Source organism: Crocodylus porosus, unplaced genomic scaffold (genome assembly GCF_001723895.1).
Source record: "Crocodylus porosus isolate Cpor-Errol unplaced genomic scaffold, CroPor_comp1, whole genome shotgun sequence".
In the NCBI taxonomy this organism is placed as follows: domain Eukaryota; kingdom Metazoa; phylum Chordata; order Crocodylia; family Crocodylidae; genus Crocodylus; species Crocodylus porosus.
In genome coordinates, this window is record NW_017728911.1 from 16,145,798 (window position 1) to 16,168,595 (window position 22,798).

The 22,798-nt window shown below is 40.8% G+C and overlaps 1 protein-coding gene across 2 annotated transcripts in view; it reads right to left on the reverse strand.

Moving 5' to 3' along the window:
- The window catches only part of CGNL1 (cingulin like 1), a 108,138-nt gene that overhangs the window by 29,560 nt on the left and 55,780 nt on the right, over positions 1 to 22,798 (reverse strand). For both annotated transcript variants that reach the window (XM_019533492.1, XM_019533491.1), the window contains exons 8-13: positions 16,464 to 16,670; positions 15,888 to 15,992; positions 6,649 to 6,801; positions 5,733 to 5,903; positions 4,408 to 4,569; positions 2,718 to 2,807 (exon numbers count right to left, since the gene is read on the reverse strand). In XM_019533492.1, the coding sequence (XP_019389037.1) occupies positions 2,718 to 2,807; positions 4,408 to 4,569; positions 5,733 to 5,903; positions 6,649 to 6,801; positions 15,888 to 15,992; positions 16,464 to 16,670 (888 nt within the window). The remainder of the gene's footprint in view (positions 1 to 2,717; positions 2,808 to 4,407; positions 4,570 to 5,732; positions 5,904 to 6,648; positions 6,802 to 15,887; positions 15,993 to 16,463; positions 16,671 to 22,798) is intronic.

A 22,798-nucleotide genomic window follows, 5' to 3' on the forward strand; every position in this document is an offset into this window, starting at 1 on the left:
GGCTGGGAGGGAAGCTAGTTGTGGGGAGCTGGCTGTGGGCTGAGGGAGTGGGGAGGTGTTGGAGGAAGCCCTGGAGTGCCTGGGTGACTGCACGTAGATGGCCAGTGGCACTATGAGCGCAACTGTGCTCAGCACCTCCATGTGTGGCTTTTCTTAAGGACCAATAGCGTTGCTCACAGTCCACATGCAGCCAGCTGGACACTCTGGCAGGGAGTGGGGAGGTGTTGGGGGAAGCCCTAGAGTGGCCTCCCAGCCAGCGTCGCATGGAACCAGAGTGGCCCTGGAGTGGCTGCCACCGCCACTGCCCCACCCACCGCTGCCATGCCCCACGCTACTTGCCTGCAGCCATGGAGCTTGCCTGCAGATCCATGCAGCTGGCCGTGGGAAGGTAGTGCGGGGCACAGCAGCAGCAAGGAAGGCCGTGCCGGGGTGGGGAACCTTGCATGCGGCAGCCACCGCTGCACCACCACTGCCGCTGCTGCACCCCATGCTGCCTTCCCGCAGCTGCCGCAAAGCTCCATGAGCACAACTCTGCAGGCACAGTTCTGGGGCTGCACGGCTCCACAAGCAGACTGCTCAGGGCAGCAGTGCCCCTCTGTGGGCCACACACAAGCCTCCCAGCTGGCCACGGTGGGTGGCTCGCACACAGCAGCCACCACCACCACCACCACACGACTGCCACCACTGTTGCGTCCCTCACTGCTTGCCTGCAGAGCCATGTGGCCAGCCATGGGAAGGCAGTGCAGGGCGGGGTAAAAGCAGTGTGGTGGCCACCGAATGCGAGCCCCCCTGGCTGGCTGGCTGGCTTGTGTGCAACCTGCAGACAGGCACCACTGCCCTGTGCCATTTGTCTGCGAAGCCACTGCCTCCTCACTGCCACATCTCGCACTGCCTTTCCGCAGCAATTTTTTGTCAGGGAAACCCAGGATCCCTGCTTATAAGCCAGGAAGCAGAGAGATAAACTGACACTTGCCAAAAGTCAAGCAAATTAAAACAAACACCAAAAGATTCTTCAGACACATAAATAAAAGAGGAGGAGGGAAGAATGGTGACCACTGTGTAGTGAGGGTGGAGTCACAACCAAAAATAATCTAGGCATGACCCAAAAACTAAATACATACTTTGCTTTATGTTTTCAATAAGAATATTGAAAAAGGCAGCATTTTCTTCCTGAGTGGCAGATACATTTTAATAGCCATATATTAGTCAGGGCTGATTTCTACCATGTTTCTGTTATCCTTGTAATATATAGTTTCCTGTCCTGCAGCAGCAATTCATCTTTCTCCGTTTTATTCTCCAGGTTCCTTGCATTAACACACAAGTATTTCAGTTGTTTCTTATCACGATTTCTTAGCTAGATTAGGTAGTCTTTCACTAACTGCTTGTCTACGTGACTCCTACTCTCATCAATATTAGTATCTTCTCCTTGCTGTCTATCCTTTTACTCTTTTCTGCTTTGTCATATCCTTATTCTCCTTATTTCCTCTGTTTGTGTAGTCAGGAAGTAACATACATCTCTCCCCTTATTATTTAGTTTAAAGCTGTTTTTATCAGTCATTTCAGCCTTGATCCCAGAAGGCCAGTATACCATTACTCACATGGAGTCCATTGATCAAGGAAAGTCCCATTTCTGTAAAATGTTTCCAGTGGCTGAACATCCCAAACTATTCCTCACAACACCAATCCTTAAGTCACCCATTTCATTTTACAGCCACATTTTTGCATCAATGGATAATGCAGTCTGTGTGCCTAAATTAAGTCTGTGCACACATGTAAATTTTAACATTAACAAAAACTTGGGGCCAGGTTACATTTTACATATGTAATATGAAGAACACTGAGACAAACAACAACTAGAACATTAGAGGCTTCCTTTGAAAATATGTGTGTGAAAAGGTTATGCTGCCAGGAATATTTCATTCACTATATTCATTCCAAGAAACCTAACCTAAGCATTGACAAGTCACATGTGCTATGAACTAAATGTAGTTGTTATTTTGTAACTAACAGATAAAAAAGTGGCACGAGCAAAACTTCATATTCAAATGCCCATGAATTGCATTTTGGCTAAATTACAGATCAGAATTTCACATATAACCCATACTTTATAAAGGACTGAATTAAAATCCAAATCCAAAGGAACCTGAAGTTTGGAAATTCCTGAAGTTTGGAATCTACATACCATTTCTGCGCCACAAACTATTTTCTACTTGCATCTTATGATACTCTAAAACAATATCTCACCAGTTCCAAAGGAGAGGTGTGTAAAAAGATATGTACTATTTAAAGACTCTAGAGGACAAGAAAAATAACTGTGTGGTTAAAAGACAAGAATATGAGTCAGAAGACCTGCATTCTCCCTATCAAGTTTGACACAGGCTTTGTAGGTAAACACAGACAACTCATAACTTCCGTATGCTTCAGTTTTCCCAGATGTAGAATGCAAAAACTACTATTCATCTCTTCGAATGTTGTGAAGCTAAATTCATTAAGTTCATAAGTCCCTAAAAGATTCTGGAATTGATAGTTTTATGTAACATATTTTATTGCTGCTGTTTTTTAAGATAATCTCTATTTAACTTGCACAAAATAAAAGAGTATCTAACTTAAAAGTTTTGTATTGAATGTATTAAAGTTCTTTGTGACTATTATGTACTGCTTTTCTTCATTGGTACACCATAGCTCAGCCACATGCATTTTGCCCACTTGTCAAGTACCTGTTCTCTGCTTCTACTGATCCTCTCAGACAACAAATCAGAGTTGTTTCTTTCTTCATCAAGTTCAAGTTCTAACTGAGACATCTTCTCCTAAAAAGAGCAAAGGTAGTTCAACAAGTTGGTGCTTCTGTTTAAAGAGCTAACAAGCCACACATAAGACTGCAAAGCTTAAGTTGCCTGAAAACATTTTTAAATAGGTCAGTGTCTGAACATCTGTAGAGAAGGCAAAAAATTACCAAAATACTTATCTGCATTATACTAGGAAAGCCTCCAAGAGTTTACTGTCAAGCAGAATATTAATTAGTATAAAATATTTACCATATTACTCAATTGCAAAATGAAGTTTTTTTCCCCCCATTCAAAACAGGGAAAACAAAGCCTCATCTTAGAACTGAGTATCAAGTGAAAATGCAGTCAGAAGAGATGGGAGGAATCTACTTGGTGAGGAACAGAGTAGTGAGGGACCTCAGTGCGGAGGTACAGAGTAATGCAGGACCTGGTACAGAGGCACAGGGAAGCATGGGAACCAGCATGGAGAGATGGGGTATTCCTTTTTTAAAAACAGGAACTTCAGTGTAACAGGTGTCCTCTCAGGACTTCTGTCTTCCATCTGCACAATTCTACAGCTAGCTTCCAATGTGAATTTGGATTTCTCTTTTCACTATAGCAACATATATTTGCAGTAAAAAGATGCTTTGAGGAAAGCCCTTAAAAAGGTCTTTTAAAGCCAATATAAGCTGTGCTATAACAAAAGGTTATACTACTGCAACTCCTGTCTCCCCAGCTGGGGAGGGGAGCCTGTCACTGACAGCCCATCACCTCCCACTGGATGGCAGGAAGCAATGCTGCAGATCCCTGGAGACTGGCAGGCTCCAGAAGTGCTGGAGGTACTGCTGCACCTGATCTCAGGAAGTGGGGACTGCAGCTCTGCTCCCCAGTCCTGATGACAGCTGAGCATAAATGTTCATTAACTGTCCAAACTGCTCTCTCTTCCACCCCTTCTTGGTCGGGGATAAGGGCTCACAGACTACTGTGGGATGCTGAACTAAGACAGCCCCTGTCCCATCACACACTGCACTGGACAGACATTACATGTAGTGCTACAAAAAGGAATGCTACAAAAGTTCCTATTTCATCCAGAACTATTTCTGTAGTGCTTCCACCATTTTTTTTTTTTTTATCACTACAAATGTAGTGGTGCCTGTTGGTGGCCTGGGACAGATTCCAGGCCTAGAGCCAAGATCCTAAAAGCTACCTAAGCTACTTGCAATCAGGAAGAATTAGACACCAAAGGAGAAATTAGATGAGGAACTGAGGAATACTTTGAGGAACTGAATTAAAACCTTCCAGTTTTGGTGCCAGGTAAACTCCAGGAGAACTACAAAGGTAACTTAAAAACATTTTTCATGTCAGTAAAAGAAAGCATTGAAAGAATTCAGAGAAGAGCTGCCATTCAGAATATAATATGCAATATCTGATTTGCTGAATGCTCACCCTTGGGACGTGCCAAAACTCAATGCTCTTGCATTACCAGTACACAATTTTTCTGTCAGGCAAGGTCAAATTATTTTCTTCCTTCCAAGCCCCAACCCAAGTAAAAAATAATAAAAAAGCAATTCCAGTCAGCTTTAGCAAAATATCCATCAGGATTATGCATCTGAAGGATGCTTGGTCAAAAAGTGCCTTTTACCTCCATTAGTTTCATCTGTCTTGCCCGATCATCTTTCAAATGGTTTCTGGCTTCCAGTTCATATTCCAGGCCTTTCACAGTCTGTTCCAGTAACTGGATTTTTGTAATTGCCTCATCCTGGGCTCTCTGGTGATCCCGTAAATCCTCTTCCATAAGGTGCATCTGAAAAAAAGAATGCAAATTATGCGATTCACAACACAGTTCTCTTTGGCGATAAATGTGCTATACAGATCCTGAGGTATTAAAATACTTACACAGTGGGATAGGAATTATATAGTACTATGAGCTTACTGAAGTCATTTTTACTTTTTCCACAAGATGGCACTGAGTAAATAAACTTGGACAGGAATTCTCAGCTGTTATGATACTTCAAACAACAGGTTTCACAGCAATAAATATATACATTTGAATATTTACTTGAGGGCAATTAGTCAATGCTGTACAACTAAAAAGAAGACAATAAAGCTTTGTGGAACTTTAGGTCTTTGGTAAATCTTTCCAATCACTCCCTTTTCACTTTTTTTTTTTAATAAACTCCACCTTTGTAACTGCAGGAAACACAGAGGGAAGGAAGAGAGAAGAACAGTGGTGATTCTTCATCCTAATATGTCTATGCATTATTATTAACATTTTAAAACCTAGTTTCTCAAATGGAAAGAAAAAAAATCGTAAGTTCTGTCCAGGAAATTCAAACTACTCAAATATACTGCATACAGAAGACATCCACAGCCTGTCCTTTCTTACAGCTTTTCCAAATCCCAAACCAGTGCAGGTAGATATATAAAGGGGCTGGACTGATTTTACAATAGAACTTGCATGCTAAAGGGCAGACATTGCCAGGCTGTGTCCAATTCTTGCCTGCACAGGCAGCTTTGTCATTTAAATCTCTACCTTAGCTCATAGAAAAGAAAAAGATAATGAGTGTCAATTTCTTTTAAAAGCTCAGGGCAGCCTTTTTTTTCTTTTTCCTTTTAGATTGCTGTTGGCCTTTTAAATGACTAAAAGCTATTTCACTATTCTCAATTTTTCTTTGCAATGAATGTTAAAAGAGCAACAGAATTTCAGTAGAAACAATATCATATCATTTTGATACATCCACATGTCAAACATACTCTACATTTATCTATTGTATCTAGGAAACCCTATTTCCCTTGCAGAAGTAACACACTTGAAGAATTCGAACACAAAAGTATCTCAACTGAGATCACTCCCTCCTGATGAAGTGCACAAGAAAAATGATATCAAAAGATTCATTGTTCTGAAAATTGTCTGAACAGAATTCTAGGTCAGAAGTTAAACATGTCATTGGATTTATGAGCTATTACCTCATCCTGCATTGTCATGGTTGTCAGGCGTGATTTTTCTACCTCAAGGTTTTTCTCTTTTAATTGTCTCTGCATTTCTGTAAGTTCTCTGCAATTTTTCTCCTTATAGTCGTCAAGTTGATTCTGAAACTCAAGAGTGGATGTCTGGGAAGCCTCTACAATTTCAGCCATCTGGCAAAAAAGGAACATAGCATATAACATTTCCCAAAGTAAAGCAAAGCGACAAAGGGTTTGTGCTGACTCCTACTGCAATAGAATGTTTTTGTACTTATCCACTCTCTCTTATGTTACATCAAGATCATTAATTAATCATTTAGAGAATATTATCCATGTTGTATGTGAAGAAATTAATAAGAAAAAAGATGCAACTTTAAAATGGTGTTTCCAAAACGTGTGGCAAGAGAGTCCCCAGAGCATACTGTGTGTGTCAGCAGCACTTACTGTTGATCAGCATTTTAGCCTGTACGAGCTATGCTTTATCATACCAGAACTAAAGCCATATGTTAATACACAGATGACAAAAATAATGCAACAAAGCAGCAGCAGCTGGAAAAGTGAACTGTAAATTATTGCAGTCCAGCTAATGGTTATTTTATTTATTTTTTTTATCAAAGACTGAGGTTATTTTTTGTACATAATGGAATAGAATTCAAATATGACATCTTGTTTTAACAAAACAGAACTGTTTTACAGTGGCATTTTGGGATAGCACTGTTCCAAGTATTGCTCCTGTCCTGAAAGCTTGTATTGATAGTCACTAGGTCAAAGACATTAACAGAAAAGTTCACATTACAGTTTCGTGTACACACTAAAACCAACCAAACAAAAAAAAACTTCTCTGTAATTTGGCAGCTTATTTGCTTTTTTCCCTGTTGGAAATTGAATCTCCTGCAGCCTCTTTTCAGTCCATCCATACCTCCTTGTGTAACTTCTCAATGGTCTTGTCTAGCTGCCATCGTTCATTTTCCATTTCATTCTTTATCCTCTTTAATTGTTCCTTCTGGTTAATTTCATCTTTTAACAGTTCGGTTAACTGTTGCTGGTCCTTAGAAATATTACTGAAGTTTCTCTGCAGCAAATAGGAAAGTTACACTATGAAATATAATGACAACCACAGCTCTTGGAATTGTTAAAGGGATTTCATGTAATACACTACCACATCCTATGCAGCAACAATGATATTTTACATTCCTTGAAAATAAATATTTATTTTGTATTGTAATATGGCATCAAACAGAAAGGGGCTACTGAGTCAACGTTTAGTACCCAGTCTATGAAGAATGAAATATTATGCTGCTAGTTAATGCTTACCAGTAAATAAAAACAAGTTCCTGAACTGCTGCAATACCTTATTGGTGTCCTTTATTTAGTTCTATTACACGCAAAGCATGTAGTCAACTGCACTTCAGTAGCACCCAGCATTACCTTCTGCCATAGAATTCCACTTCTATTTCAGGTTTTACAGTTTCTTTGTTCTCATTGTCTATCTGAAAGGATTCCCAAACCCAGTAGTATAACTGAGGGTTGAGGGGAGGAAGGGGGCACCTGGGCCAGAAACCCCACAATCAACACAACCGGAGCAGAGATCTGTCCTGCTATGCCTCTGTCCAACTCCTCTATTTGCTCTGCCTTTTTTGATGTTTTGATTAGTTTAATAAGCTAAGTATTGTTCCAAAAGTGTGCAAGAAATAAATAATAAAGTAACCATTCATATTTTAAACTTATATTTTCATAGCACCTGGAAGCTTCCGTCAGGAGTAGGTTTCAACTGGCAGGCATTGTCCAAACAGATACAGACAATGCCTAGCATGAAGATCCTTGTCCTGAAGAGCTTTCCAAGTACAGTAACTCCTCCCAAATACATTTTACATTGTTATCAAATCTGAACCTGACCATATGGATTAATCTTTCAGTGATCTACATAGCTCTACTATGCATTCACACATTGACCTGGGAGCTTCAGAGCACCAAATATGCTGAAAGACTGAGGGAGACTTGGAAGAAATTTACCTCTTCTGTCACTACTGCTCAGTGGTAGAATCTATGCTTAAGAATACACCAGTTTCATCACTGCAAGGTATTAGTGACATGAAACTGAGAGTTTGGATTCATTTTCCATTGCCTATTTACAACACGGAAGGGTCCATTTTAAATTGGTTCTATTTGTCTTTTTTTTCTTTTCCTTAAGGCAGAAGAATCTAGCTATTTTCTGAAACAATTAATCTTGTATTGGTGGGTTTCACTTCTTGGGCTCCATCTTCCTTTTTTGGAATTCCTGAAAATCCCACCCAGCCGCCCAACCAACCAGCCATCAAGTAACAGCATATAGAGAACAATGCCACAAAACATTCATAGTGCAAGTGCTGCTTCCTCTGCTAGTACAGGAAAAAAACCTAAGTGAAAACTTACAGCAATAGCTGGTGCAGAAAGTAAAACCAAGTAATCTCAAAGAGATTATAGTGAAAGAAAGAGAGAGAGATGGTTTGCTGTGTTAGTCTAAAGTCAGACTAAAGATCTGATGGCATAGCAGGATGGCACCGTGAAGACCAAATTGTTCAAAGAGACATAAGCTTTTGAAGACACCACATTCAAGCATCTGATGAAGTAGCCTATTTGAAAATGTATCCCTCTCTAGTTTCTAGGGTGCAATCCTACCCTACCTTCTGCCAAGTTGACATGTAAAAATGAAACAAGCAGCATAATAAATCTCTTTCTTAAATAACCTGTGCTGTTACTTGCAAAAAACCAAAATGATTTTTTTAAATGTGCAATTTTGCTTGATAATTTCCTTTTCATATCATTCCATACATTTATATTGTGTGCACTACTAAGTTTAAAAATATATTTTAGAATGCTTAGAAAAACATATTGCTACCCCTGTAAGAATTTCATAATTTAATCTTTAATTAAAACTCTAGTTTGTATAACGAATAAGAAAAGGGATTTGGTAAACAACAAAAGGTAAAAATGCTAAAATGCCGTTCAGTTCTTTCATACTCTTGGCATCCCTTCCAATTCTGTAATCTAATACTTATCACAAATAAACAGAGAAATCTCTGATATGAATTGGAATTAAAGATATATGCCTAAAGCTGCATGCACAAAGATAAAGCACTTATCCCCTGAAGCCTCATTCTACAAGAGAACTAGTCAAGCTGGCACTATAGAATTTTAAGAACCCTAGAAAGGTTCAATTTTAGCATCTCAGTGCTAAAAGCAGCAGAATTCTTGGGTCCCTGCTAATGTGCTATATTCCAACAGGCTATAAAAACCTCACATGCTCCCCCATCAGTCTTTCACAGATCATTTAACTTTACAGTTTGTTTACACATCCTTGAAAAACAAACCACACAGACACAGATCTGTGAAATATATTGTGGCAGGATGATGGTGCCAATAGGAAGCTGTTCCGTGCCTGCAGCACATTGAAAGGAAGGCATAACATCAGAACAACTCTGGTCAGTTTTTCAATTTAAGAATCAGTAGCAGAAATCAATCACTGACATCACCAGCAATATCTGCTATAAACACAGAAGTTATTTTACATGTGAATATATTATATTGTTCATGGGAATTTACAGACAGGAAGTACATTCGTAGACTGCAAAGCATGTCATCGTATTTTGCCTGGTGCTCCAATGTGGCAGCATAGGACATCAAAATTTGAAAATTAATTCTTTTCTTCATCTATTGCATTGAGCCATGGTCTAACATGCTGAAATGGAAGCTGGTATAGTCCATATCAGGGGTGCTCAACCTCCGGCACACAAGCCAAACACAGCCCATGAAGCCACTGCATTTGGCCCACAAGGCTCCCTACAGGATGGAAAATTTGGCAGCGGGGGAGCAATGGCAAAGAATATGGCCACCCTCCTCCCCAGCACCTTTCCCCACCACCAAATTACCAAATCTCAAGTTCCATGCAGCTGGTTGGAGCCAGGCCACTGTCCCTTTTCTGGTGGGGCCAGGTTGGGGCTGGAGTGCTCCCTTGTTTCCCTTCTGCATGGCAGGATTAGGCACCAGATCCAAGCCACCAGTCAGATCCAGTTCATGGACAGCCTGGGCAATGTCTATCCAGCCCATCCAGGAAAATAGCTGAGCATCACTGGTCTATATAGTCATTTACTTCTGCCATCTATACTCTTTTTTTTTTTTTCTATTTATGATTGAGTAAGGAAAAGCCCATCAGAGTTGTAGTTTGGATGCCTCATATCACCATTTTCCTGTATGGTTCTGGCTCCTTCAATAAACTGTCTTCCATGATAAGCGTTTGTCTCCCCTCAGTTCAGCTGCACAGTATATCCTGGAAGTCTAAGTGCACGTATTATGGAAGATGTAGTTCAACACAAGAGTTCAGCTACTGCGTATCTTACAAATCCCACTTCAGTGCCAGAACCATTCGGTCAGTGCCCCAGTACAATTTATTGTTGGGCGGAGAACTAAAGACTGTTAACAGGAAAAGACATGTATATCTTAAGCATATGGCTGGAAAACTGCACACACATCATTTCTGACCAAGTCCAACAAAATACTGTTGGAAATAGATGATCACAGTGGACCATGGCATGGCTGCTGTGCGACCTGCATGTTTACATCTTTCAAAGAGGCCATAATAAGCTACCTAATGTTCTCAAGGTTTAGAGTGTTTTATTGTTTCTTGGAGGAGGGGAGGGATTATTCCAGTTCTGCATATTATTCTCTTCAGAGTCCATTTAAAATAATTTAACAGATACCAACACTACGGTCATCCAACCAACACTACTGCCACAGCATCATTTAAACTAGCAGCATTAAAACAAACAAACAAAACACACACAATTACCACTTATGGGAACAGGATATACTTTTGAAAATGATGCTAATATGTTGGCAATGGATATATTTGAAAATATCTTTTTAGATATTAACAATGTATCAAATCAAATGTAGAAAAAATAGATATAGCTTTGGAAATTAGCTTCTAAAACATGTTATAAACATACTGTGTATTACTGTATTCCTACTATTGTTCATGGTAAGATACTTGTCCCATTCCACTTCTAAGTGACTTCATCATTTCCCTTGTGCAATATATACCACTAAGGACTATATTTCTTTTCCAAATTGGGAAACTAAGAAGAAATAAATGGTGACAAACAGTTACCATTTTCATTGAGAATATACATGAGAGAGATTAACAGTATCATATAAGCAAAGGGAACAACTGATTTTTCACATTTTAATTGTCTTTCCCACCTTAAGCATTGAAAAAAGATTATCAATAATGATACTGAACACTCAAATAAGTAAAATACATCAGTCTCCCAATGCCTTTATATTACTTCATTTGAAATTTAGTAATGTTCTGCAAAACATCTAAGCATTCACGTAGAATTAACTTAAGGTGTAATTCAAGTGTTGCCCCTAATGCAAGTCCCATCGACACACAAGTGCTTTTACCCTAAGTAAACTTAATTTGGGTTGGGTAGCCTGCCTGAAGGTCCTACAGGTTGCAATTTGAACAAATAAATTACCTACTATTATCATAAAATCATTTTTTTCTCCCTAATATAATCACTATGAATAGCTTGTGTGTTATTTCACTATGGCTAATCTCATTTGAGGGAGGATTACTCTGGAGACTTTATCTAGACTCAAGTTAATTCTGTAGTGAAGACATGAGAGCAGTATGTTTTTCCACCTGTGAACAAAAGGCTAAACTCTGAACCCACTAAAGTCAGTGGCACAACTTCCATTAACTTAAACCAGAGGGATTATTAACTCAAGGTACTTTAATACAGAGCACTATATTTTTTAAAATAACTAGAGGATTTAATGTTTATTTTCTAATGACTCATATGTTCTGTGATGACAGTAGGTAAAAAAAGATTAAACAGCATTCTTTGAGAGCTTTCAGGAAACTCTTAGAAGTTACTCTCTTCTCAGGAAACTGCATATCACCCTGGAGAAATGTTGGCATGTGTTTAGTTCCTAAAACACTAGATTGTGGAAAGCAAAACGCTATAAAACAGAAGTTATAACACAAGGGTCAAGTAATCAGTATTAATCTGAGTTTCCATAGCTGAAAACTGTAACAAACTCAGACTATGCTAGCTACTGAGTTGCCTTTGAATGAAATTACCCCAACAACACAGAATAACTAGCTTTAAAGTACATTCTAGTTTTAACCTTTTTTAACCAAGAATCTGGGAAGAACTACCTTTGGAAAGGTTTGCTGCACCTGGTGCACTTTCACTCCACAAATGTTTATTGTTGTGTTAGTTTATTAGTTCTGGTTATCTGCATGTGTAACCATGAAGAGGGACTGCTAACAAACAGGTACCCTATTGTGCTAGGACCCATTGTGACTGTACCCTAAGTTGTTCAAGGTAAGTGAAATCAACTCAGCCTGCTTTATAAAGTGATTTATAAAAATAAGCAAAAAAGTTAAAAGTACAAAGCCATGATTAGCCCAAACAAAAATGTGTGATAATACTACTCAAGAACCATATTGAACTCGTGTACAATAAACAAAAGGAGTGTAAGGCTGGAAATCAATGAACCAAAACTGGCACACTGAAAGTTATGTTTAATTGTTGAACAAAATAAAGACAAGATGGAGTATTTTCCCCATTACTCCTTCCTAAACTCCTTAACTTGGAGACCCAAACAAGAGAAAACATTATTAGACACTGATGATAAAATGAAAAAAAGTAGGCTCTCCCATGGTTGCCACACTCCCTCCCCATTTTCCTGTGATCCAGCATAATATTGCCAAGGTTTACTTGAGAGATGTCCAGACCAGACCAGGACTCAGATGACATCACCTCCACTGGTTTTTGCTAAACATATAATACTACCTGGAACACGAGACATGCCTGCTGTCACTCATGTCCTTTACCTTTCCGTGTTCACTACTTCTCTTTCTGTGGGTTTCTAGGGTTTTTATGGTCTTCTATTTAAGATGAGACTAACTTATTTGGCTTGATTTTTATTTTTTTGTACAAAAAAAAAGAATACAAGAGTGGCACCAGAGAGCCAAAAGCCATATATAACTTTTGAAACACCTCAAAATACAGCTGGGGAGTGAAGCACCCCATCAGTGTGTGCTGTCCTGTGCAGCTCACTGAGACCAAGGGAGATGCAGGGGATGAGAGGCCTCTGGTCTCCCAATGTCAGAAGGGGGAAGGGAAGAGAGAACAGAGAGTGGAGTACTTTTAGATACTGGAGGACCAAGCCCTCCCCAACATGCTCTGCAGAGCATGCACACAGCAGGCAGCACTTCATTACTCATCCTATAGGCTTCAAAGGCATCTGAAGTACTTCAGATCTTATATCTGCCCAGGGTCTGAGGCTCATGACCAGGGATCTGGGTTTTCCCATTCTCTGTGGAAAAATGTGGATTTTCCCCTTTAAAGGAAAAAAAATAAATCACAGATTTATCCCTTTAGAAGAGAAAAAATGTAGGTTTCCCCTTGCAGGCTGACAGCCTTTCAGCCTGCAAGGAGCTGCTTGGGGCTGGGGGAAACAGGGGAAGGGCAACTGGAGACAGGAGGTGCCATGTGCATGTCTGTGGGCACACACATATGGCTGGCATACAGCCAGGCAGAGTAGTGGGAGCAGCCCTGGCAACTGGATACAGGTAAGTCAATGGGGGCCAGGGAGGCATATGTGTGTGGCAGGGGTGTCTGGAGATGAAGTGTGGGGCGGGGTGCCTACCAGCACTAGGAGGAGGTTTCCGGGCTCCAGGGCTGCAGTGGGGAAGAGGGATCTGAGGCAGTGTTTTGTGTGGCCAATGCTGCTGGCAAGCCCCGCTCTATGCTGTTGCAAGCAGGACCTGCCCAGAGATGCCCCAAAAAGTTCTCTCTAGGCATCAGTTCAGTTATTAATGTTTGTTTTTTAAAGCAGATAATAACATAATAATGTAGACCTGTTCATAGTGGAATACAAAACTATGCCAGCTCCACTCTATTAAATTAGAACTGAACACGCAATTCAAGGGAAAAAGGATAATTAAAAAAAATTTAGGACCGTCTACCTACTAATTTTTGCCTTTGTCCTATACAAGTATGTGATTTCGGAAGCCTTGCTGAATGGCTTATATGAATCACATTTTGAGCCACAAAAACTGTGCCTATAAAACATTAACCAAGATTAATACATTCAGGTATTCATTATTAACCATTTTCTGTTTATGTTATGTGATAGGTCATTCAAATACATGGTCATTCAAGTAAATTCATATTCACTGAATGAATTACTTTTACTACAAACCCTTTCAATGTGGCCACTTATAGAATTCTAATGAAAATACTAGGGGTGCACCGACAGCAATTTTTGGGGCCAACACCAATAGCTAACTTTTAAGGAGGCATATGGGCCAATACCGATCTGATTTCTGATATGCAGCCCAGCAGCTTGAAGAGCACTATCTGGCTGGTAAGTCTGTTGTGGTGAAAGGGGAGGGGGAAGATAGAAGCCCCTGAAGAGAAAGAGGGAGTGGAAGTGGGGTTGGGACAGGCGCTACCCAGCTGGGGCAAGGCAGGCTGTGGGATGGAGCCACAGCTCATCTGGGGGGTACAGGGAGGGGGCTGCAGCTCCCACTGCTGCGTGCACCCTGGGAGGCATGGGGGGGGGGCATATGCCCCCAGATCTGCACAAGGCAGGGTAGGCTGGGGCCAGGCTGCACGGGGCTCTTCCAAGCAGGGAACACCCCCTCACTCCCAGCGCTGCTGCCCACCCCAAGTGCAGCCTGGCCCAGCCCCCTCTGGGAAGAGCACCATGCAGCTCCAGCCCACCCCATCCTGCCCCACACAGATCTGGGGGCACATGCACCCCATCCCCCCCATGCCCACCCGAAGTGCACGTAGCAGCAAGAGCTGCCCCTCCTCCAAGCCCTGCCCTGCCCCAGCCCTAGCCCCACTCCCTCCCTCACCGCCCCTTCCCTTCCCCTCCCTTTGCAACAGACTTACCAGCTGCACGCAGCTCTCCAAGCTGCCAGGCTGTGCTCCTCATTGCCTACGTGTTGCACTGCAGCTGCATGCATGCACAGGGCATTTATCTGGACTGCATTATTGGTCACACCAGACCAATTTCCAAAACAGTCAATTTTCTTTATATTGGTACTGATCTGATATTGGACCAATGTATTGGTGGTTCACCTCTAGAAAATACCTATGTGAACTTATTTGTAAATAGTTTTGAAAAGAATACTGGCTCTATTCATATGTCTGTAGAAAGCAAACAGTAAATGGATCTGTAACTGCTGTCTAAGGGAATATTTTTCTTGTTTTCTTATATCTTACATTACATTCATATTGAACCACAAAAGCAGGCTAGGCAAGATAATTTTCCTTTGGTATATATTTGTTAGTTATTAGTTTCTAGCAAAATGGTAGATACTTTTGAGTTGAAAGAAAGACAGTAAGGGGGATGTTTATTCAAATTAAAAATGTGTTTTGTAATAGCAAAATAACATGCTCCAAAACCATGGTCCAAATTTTTGAATGGAGGTGTGGACCCCTTTGAATTGTAAGAGTAGGTATTCACATGTTTTGATTGATCATAATAGTCTTTTATAGACCCTTAGAGGTAGTCTGCAGACCCCCAGGGAGTGAAGAGATGGCTACCCAAACAGTTGCAGAGGACTAGCAGCCTTCTCTGCGTAGAAGTTCAACCTTATTGGAGTTTTGGTCAATTTTCAAATCAGTATTAGCAAGTAAAGCAAGATGGAAACTGAGCAGAAACTGGACCCGATTTAGTGACCTTTTATTCTTCCAACTAGATTTTTCATATTCATATGACTGCTGGATTATAGCTTTAATCCTCTTGTGTGCAAAAATCTAGCTGCAACAAAGCCAGAGATGAAAGATAATTTAAAATTACAATGCAGATCTGTCAGAAATGAGACAAGTTCACTGGGGATTTACCTCCCTCAAAGCTTACTTCATTCATGGCAAGACAGAATATTTTATATAGAAAGCAAGGTTAGGTTAGGGTTAGATGGAGCTGTGGTTAGAGCTACAATTTGGATAATGCTTTGATGGCACCACTTATAATGATGCTTATTTAAAGAGCCAGATGAAGTCACCACTGACAAAAAAGCCATAGTGACTCAGGTGAACAAAACAGAAGACTGACTGTTCATTTAAACTTAATTTATGCTCTTGTACTCACTTGCATATCATCCACCTGGCTTTCTAAAGATTTTTTCACCAGTGCCAGCTCCTTTGCCTCATTCTTAGCACACTGCAGGGCATCTTCTAGTTGTTGCTTTTCTTTCTGCAGTAAAAGGAAGTAATACATTCAGAACTGTCAGTGCTGCATTTGCTATAACCTGGCTTCAGAAGATCCACAGACAATTAATACATATAGGCATTAGGAAACACAAAACAAAACAAAACAAGGTTTCTTTCTGCCTTTCATACCAAGCTCCTCAAGCTTACTATCAAGACTCCACACTAGGTTAACTTTGCCTACAAGCTCTCATATCCTCTTACACTTATCCAAAATGCCCATTCTTATGTCTGGCTGTTATTTTAATCCTGTCCCTATATTTTAAACAGCCTCCAGGTAGCGGCTGGCAAACCTCAATTCTTTTCCTTCAAGCTCACAGCTTTTGCCTATTTTTCCTTGCAGCAACAATGACTTTCTTTGCCCTCCTCTCATCTCTCAATTTTTATTTTTGTGCAACATCCATCCAAACAAACAGGAAAAAAACTATACTTGTTACAAATTTGATGTGCAACTTACCTCATTTCTCTTTACCTTCTCTCTCATCATCTCTTGTTCTCTGTTCAAATGATCAATTTGTTGATGGAGGTCTTTACTTCTGGCTTCTAGCTCTTTAATTGTTCTCTTTAGTTGCTCATTCTCCCCTGCTTGCTCCTTCACTACATTTTCAGCAGCATTTTGCATCTGTTCTGCAAAGACTTTTCCATTGGCTAGGGCAGCAGCATTCTGGTCAAAACACATTGAATGATAAGAGTAGTAGTGTCAACAAAAACCTCTTTTTTGAAAGACAAGAGTAAAAATAGGAGATCTGCTTTCAAATGTAAGTCTCAATACACTCCACTGTAGTACAAGTAAGCCCAGTATACAGTTTTTACATCCTTATTCAATTTGTTAAAGGAAGTCTTTAAATTTGAGCCTTTTGACCTCAACATGACGGAGATATCAGGAGGCACCTCTCGACAGGTTTAAGACACCCCTCAGAAAATGCCAAATCTTAGTTTAACTCATTTTTTGACTGCAGAAAAATAATGCAGTTTTTCTGTTGCAAAAAACTCAGAAAGACCATAATAGATCAGAATGCTTTTGACACTATAGATTCCTATTTGAAATATCTGGGTTTATTTTGTGAATCATGTTTGCCCACCTAATAAAGCTAATGGTACACAGCAACCCATGGGCAGCCTGGCTGAGAATCACTGCCTCAGAAAATACATGTGTTCCCTGTATCCAGGTTGTAGCCATGTTGATCTAGAGGAAAAAGCAATCAGGGCTCACGGACAGAGGTGATATCTGTTATTAAACCAACGAGATTTTTGCAAAGATTTTTTTTTTTTCTTTGCAAGCTTTTGCACACAAACACCCTTCATCAGCGAAAACATTGTAAAAGTTCTCCTGGGTAGAAATGAAAGTTCATATTTCATAGGATTTCACAGAGGGGTCAATAGATGGAAAAACCCTCTGGGTAGCCTAAACTTTATTTTAAAAACTTCTGCATCCGAGCAAGCCAGAACCCATGTCCACGGAGGACCTACACTAAGCCATCTGGGATCCAGATCCTTTGAGCTAGATAGGTAATTAAGTAACATCTCCTCCCCTCCCCTCTATGAACGAGAAATGATCCACAGAGATTTGAGACTTTGTATCAATCAAGCATAATGTGTGAATGGCCTGAGTTGTGTGGTTTTCAAACATGCACTTTTATTGCTCAATACACAAAGAGCGCATCTACACATGCATTTACTGCACAGTAAGCAGTTTTTAGGCCAGCGTCTATATGTGCAGCTGTTAAAGTTTGATATGCATTTACGGCTTTTTGGCAATGCATTCTGTTGCAACATGTGATTCTTTGAAGTTAGTCTTCACTTTCATTTTGTCATATAAGTTTTTTAAAGTGGCCATACACTGAATTTGATACAGCTCAGAATCTAAATACAAACCTATTTCACTACTATTTTGAAAACAATGAATAAAAATATAAAATTAAAATAAAGGTAACCATGTGCAACTGACAAAGAATTAGGGTTTTTAAACATTAGAAACTAAGCCCAAGCTAATATAACTACCGGTAACTAGTATGTGAGGACTCAGTGAAACGGCAATGAGAAGTAGCAGCAGCTAGGGAAAGATGGTATCATCATCACTGTAGTTCATAAAAAATGGACTGGAGAATTGTATGATAGCAGAATCTTGAAAAGGGCTCAATTCAAGCAAGCTTCAAGTTCTCAGAACACAGTATTCCAATTCCCAGGGGCATGAGCAAGATGGACCTGATTCTTCATTTTTCAAATCAGGAAGTCCATCTGGATTATAAAGTGCTATCTGCAATAAAATGTTGGATTCCTAATCCTGTGCATATAGGCCTTGGTCCTTTTAAATCACTTTTAAAAAAATTAAGACCACTGAATGGGAAATATTGAAGATATACAATGCTGTACACTACTAAATTAAAAAAAAATTGGCAGAAGTGTGAAGAAAAAAAAAAGAGAGAAGCACTGCAAATTGTGTTTAAAGTTATACAAGAGGCTGTTACGCTACAAAGAAGTTCACTGGATTGTTTTCTAGTAGGCAATACCTTAAAACATGCAAATTACTTTGCTGAAGAAGCAACTCAGAATATGCTCAGACTGTCTACAGGGTCAATGAACTTTTTATATGAAAGCTGGCATCATAAGCAGACTGACTAGTTCTTGCCTTCTGCAAGTACCCCAAAAGCCAGTCATTTTTCCAAATACGTTGATTAAATAGCTCTGAAATGGATTTCTGCAGTCAGGTTGCATGTACTTTTTGATAATATCCAATATATTCATTTATTTTTGCTTCTTGTAATGCAGTGCAGTTTTACTAATTAGCAAGCACTCCACTAGTGGCTCCTTTTCGTTTCATTTTCTCCCTTTTACAGAGTGAAAGAAGCTTAGGCATGCTGGGGAGTTTAGTGAATGGAATGTTGATTTGTCTGTTCTTTCTCATCCAACCGCCTACACGGGGCTCCCGAGTTAGAAAGCTCAGTATAGCAGGCCCATACAGTACCTGGAGTTCTAGCACCTCATACGGCATATTTTATACTGCTTTCTTGTAATATCACTAGGTTTTTACTGGAACAACTGCTCATTTAATCCAAAGTACCACACAAACAGGAAGCATGTTAGACTAGGGAAGAGGTACTCTTCTGAGTAGGTTCAAAAAAAGTTCAGCTCCCATCATGATTTAATAAACTTGTATCACACAGACAGTCATACCTTTGGATCTATTCTGGCCTGCCTTTTGCTTTGTGTTTCTTCAGATAGAATGTCAGCTACTCAGTCAAATGAAACCACATTGGTGTTCTCCCTTCTTTTTCAGTGCAAATCTCAGGAAACTTGCCAAGGTTAAGGACAAGAATGTATAAAGAGGAACAAAGCTTAAAAATAAAGAAGCCAGTCCAAAAGAGTAAGTTCCAAGTATTTTTTCCTCCAACATTATTGGAAAACTTGGAATAAAAACTGGGAGTGTAAGTAAAGGTGCCTCAGGCAGCCTAAACTTGTGTGACCAGTACTTAATCAGCAGATCACCACAGGTCTCTAATGACCTTGGCAATATTACAGGGGTTATATTTTCACATGAATGAACAGTTCCTGAACACATTCTTCAATGTATTAAGTACAAAACTCCTTTCTTTCATCTTAGAAAGGCATGTCTTTTCACCCCCACAATGTTTTTAAAAAATATATATTTAAGACTATTCTGCTCTGCACATATGATGAATTTTACAGCACAGCAACTGAACCACCGTTATTTTTTCTCACATATCTTTTTCGGGGAAGGGATTTTCTTCTATATTCAAGTGTCATTTATCACCATTAACTATTGTTTAGTGTTCTTTTAGTCTTGTTTTTGAGATGGGGAAAGAGAACATAAAAAGAAAGCAAGTAAGATACAGTTTACCCTTTAATCATCTCCAAAAACAAAAGAAGGTGGCACCAGCAGCATACTGAAGAATTGTCAAGCTCCGAATATCAGAACAGGCTGAAGTCGACGAAGGCAGACAAATTATTGCTTTAAATGGTTCTCTTTAAATCTGACACTGAAATACGCAATGAGACAGAATCCACCTAGAATATTTCCAGGTGTTCTGCAAGAAGAACAGAGAGTAAGGAACAGCCTAGTTCCTTAAGGGTCAAATGCTGCCTCATCCAACACACAACAGTAAACATGGGATTCAAGAAAGAAATCATGAAGAGCCTGGAGAGAAGAAAACAACTTTCTCTGCATTCACTGCCAAACCCAGGTGACTTGATATGGAGCTCCTGCACAGCCCATTACTACTACCCACAGCCTGTAGCAAATAGTGTCAGTATGGCTAGGGACAGAAGTTACACATAAGCCAGTTTAAGTCAAAAACTGGTTTCAACTTGTAACAGAACAGAAGTTCAGTTTATGTAGACTACTTCCAAAATGGCTGAAACCGGTTTAAGATAAACCTGGATGAATGTAGTATCACACTTAATTGAATAAAGTCAAACCAGTTTATGGAACTTCTCTCCCAGATCCCTTCCCAGTTCAAATTAACTCACAGTCCCCCAGCATCCCAGGATGCTTTGCAGCTCTGGGCTGTGCTGTCTGCTGTAGCAGAGCAGGGACTGCCCCACCCCTCTGCTGCACTGGCCTGCACCTGTCAGCCAATAGGGATGGGTGGCAGGGGAACAGAGCTCCAGACCCCACTAGCCTGAGTCTACATGGTGCACAGGAGGAGGGAAAGCACCCATGGTGGGAGCGTTTCTCCCCTCTGCAGCCCTCCTCTCACTGCACGCAGCCTGGGGAGCTGGGAGAATTCCCCACCTCCCCCATACAGCTGCTTGCCTCAGCCGCTGCCACAGGAGGGAGGGGGAAGGTGTTCCCAAAGCCACCCTGGGTGTAGGTACTGGGGAGCCCCTGTCTCTGGGGGCTTCCTCCACCCTGGGCCAGGGTTCCCTGGCCTGGAAAAGCCCTGGGGAGCCAATGGGAATTCCTTCCCTCCTTTCCAGCTGCTGATTGCTCTGGCTGCTGCCACAGGAGGAAGGGAAAGGGAGAGCTCCGGGCTGGGTGCCAGGCCGTGCAGCCCAGCGCTAGGGAGCGCCCACCTCAGCAGCAGCCCCAGGGAGCTGAGCGGGCTTCTTGCCCTCCCGCTCCCCTGCAGCTGCTCGCCTCAGCCACTGCGAGCAGGAAACTGCCTAGATCGAATCGATTCTGCCTCAGGCTTTTTGACTGTCTAGTGATGAATACTCAGCCTGTGGCTGCTGACAGACATGAAAAAAAGAAAAAAAACCCAGCACTTTACCAGAAGAGGAAATGCATTAGCTCGACCCAGCTATTAGACAAAAGTCCCAAAAAGCCCCACTGAAGTGCCCAATCTATACAGATGTTGGATGAGCTGGGTTAAACTAACATGATGCCTTTTCTGGGCATACTACCTTAAACTAAAGCACTGTTTGTTTGGGGGGTTTTCTCTATATACTCCCTACACTTATTTTTCCCCCCTCATTCTCATCCTGCCTTCTGAATATTTTACAGCCTCCTTCCAGCCCAAATGTCCTTGCTTACTCTATTTTCTGCCCAGTTTTACATAGGTCAGCCATCTTCTCAGAGGGCAGCCTAGTTTCAATGCCATTGGCAATCCTGGAAGAAAAAAACCATCTTTATCACTGGCTTCTATCTTGGTGAAAGTAATGGGGAGCAGCTGCCAAGTTCCACATAAAACCATTTAGCCATTCTGATTCATGAAATAATAATAATAATGTCATTGTTTCTGTTTCTTGATTTATTCTTTAGTGGCTCCACTAACTTCAGGGGAGTCACTTACATAGACAAAAAAACAGGAAAAAGGAAAGGAGAAAAAGAAAAAAAGGACAATGAAAAAGGGCTTGTGCAGCTTCAGAGAAACTGCCTAAGTGGGTCACGGCAATGGAGTAGACCTCTGACAGCCTGCCAGCACACATCTTCTGTAATGAAGGTAATGGGGGGCAGCTGCCAAGCTAACTAGAGAGCAGGGGAAGTGACAGGGGCCCACATATAAAGAACTGGCATGGTGAGCACCGACACTTACCACACATGCCAGGCTCCTGGACTCCACAGTTAAGATAAAAATAGTAAGACTCTCAGTGGCCCAGTCACTTGAAGGCAACCTTACACATACAGAACTAGTATATTATACATACTTTTGTATCAGAATTAGCACTGAAGAAATGGCCCTCTTAGTCTTAAATGAAAATCCTGTAGTAAAATGTCATTGCCTGGTGAAGGTTTGAAAAGCACTTCACTAAAATCATAATGAGAATAGCGATATATGATATCTGAAAACACTAGCCTTTAAAATGGTCATTACTAGACTTTATATTTGATAACCACGAAAGGCAAACAGTAGAAAATGTAAAGCTATGCAGCAGACTGTTGATGGGTTTTTTTATTGTTTTGGGTGAAGCCTACCAGAGATAATTCTGGTCTCCATAGCTCTATCCACACAGGTAAGAAAGTAAGTTTTTAAAATCACAACTCGGGCTATAAATTCTAAAAACTACTGAATGTTTTACTTAGAGACATTAGGGAATGGGGGCAGTACTTTTAACTGAACAAAGCTAATACAGTTGAGAAAACACATCTCTTTTCTGCCTGAGTACGTAGGGTAGGGGTGGGCAAAATGCAGCCTGCAGAACAGAAGCGACCCGCCAGGCCGTTCTATCCAGCCCACAGGGCCCCTAAAAATTTGGAAAATCAATATTTATCTGTCCCCGGCTGCCTGTCTTGTGGCCCTCGATGGCTTGCCAAAACTTAGTAAGCAGCCCTCCGCTCAAAATAACTGTCTGTCCCTGACATAGGGCCTATTAGTGGGGAGCATGCTGAGC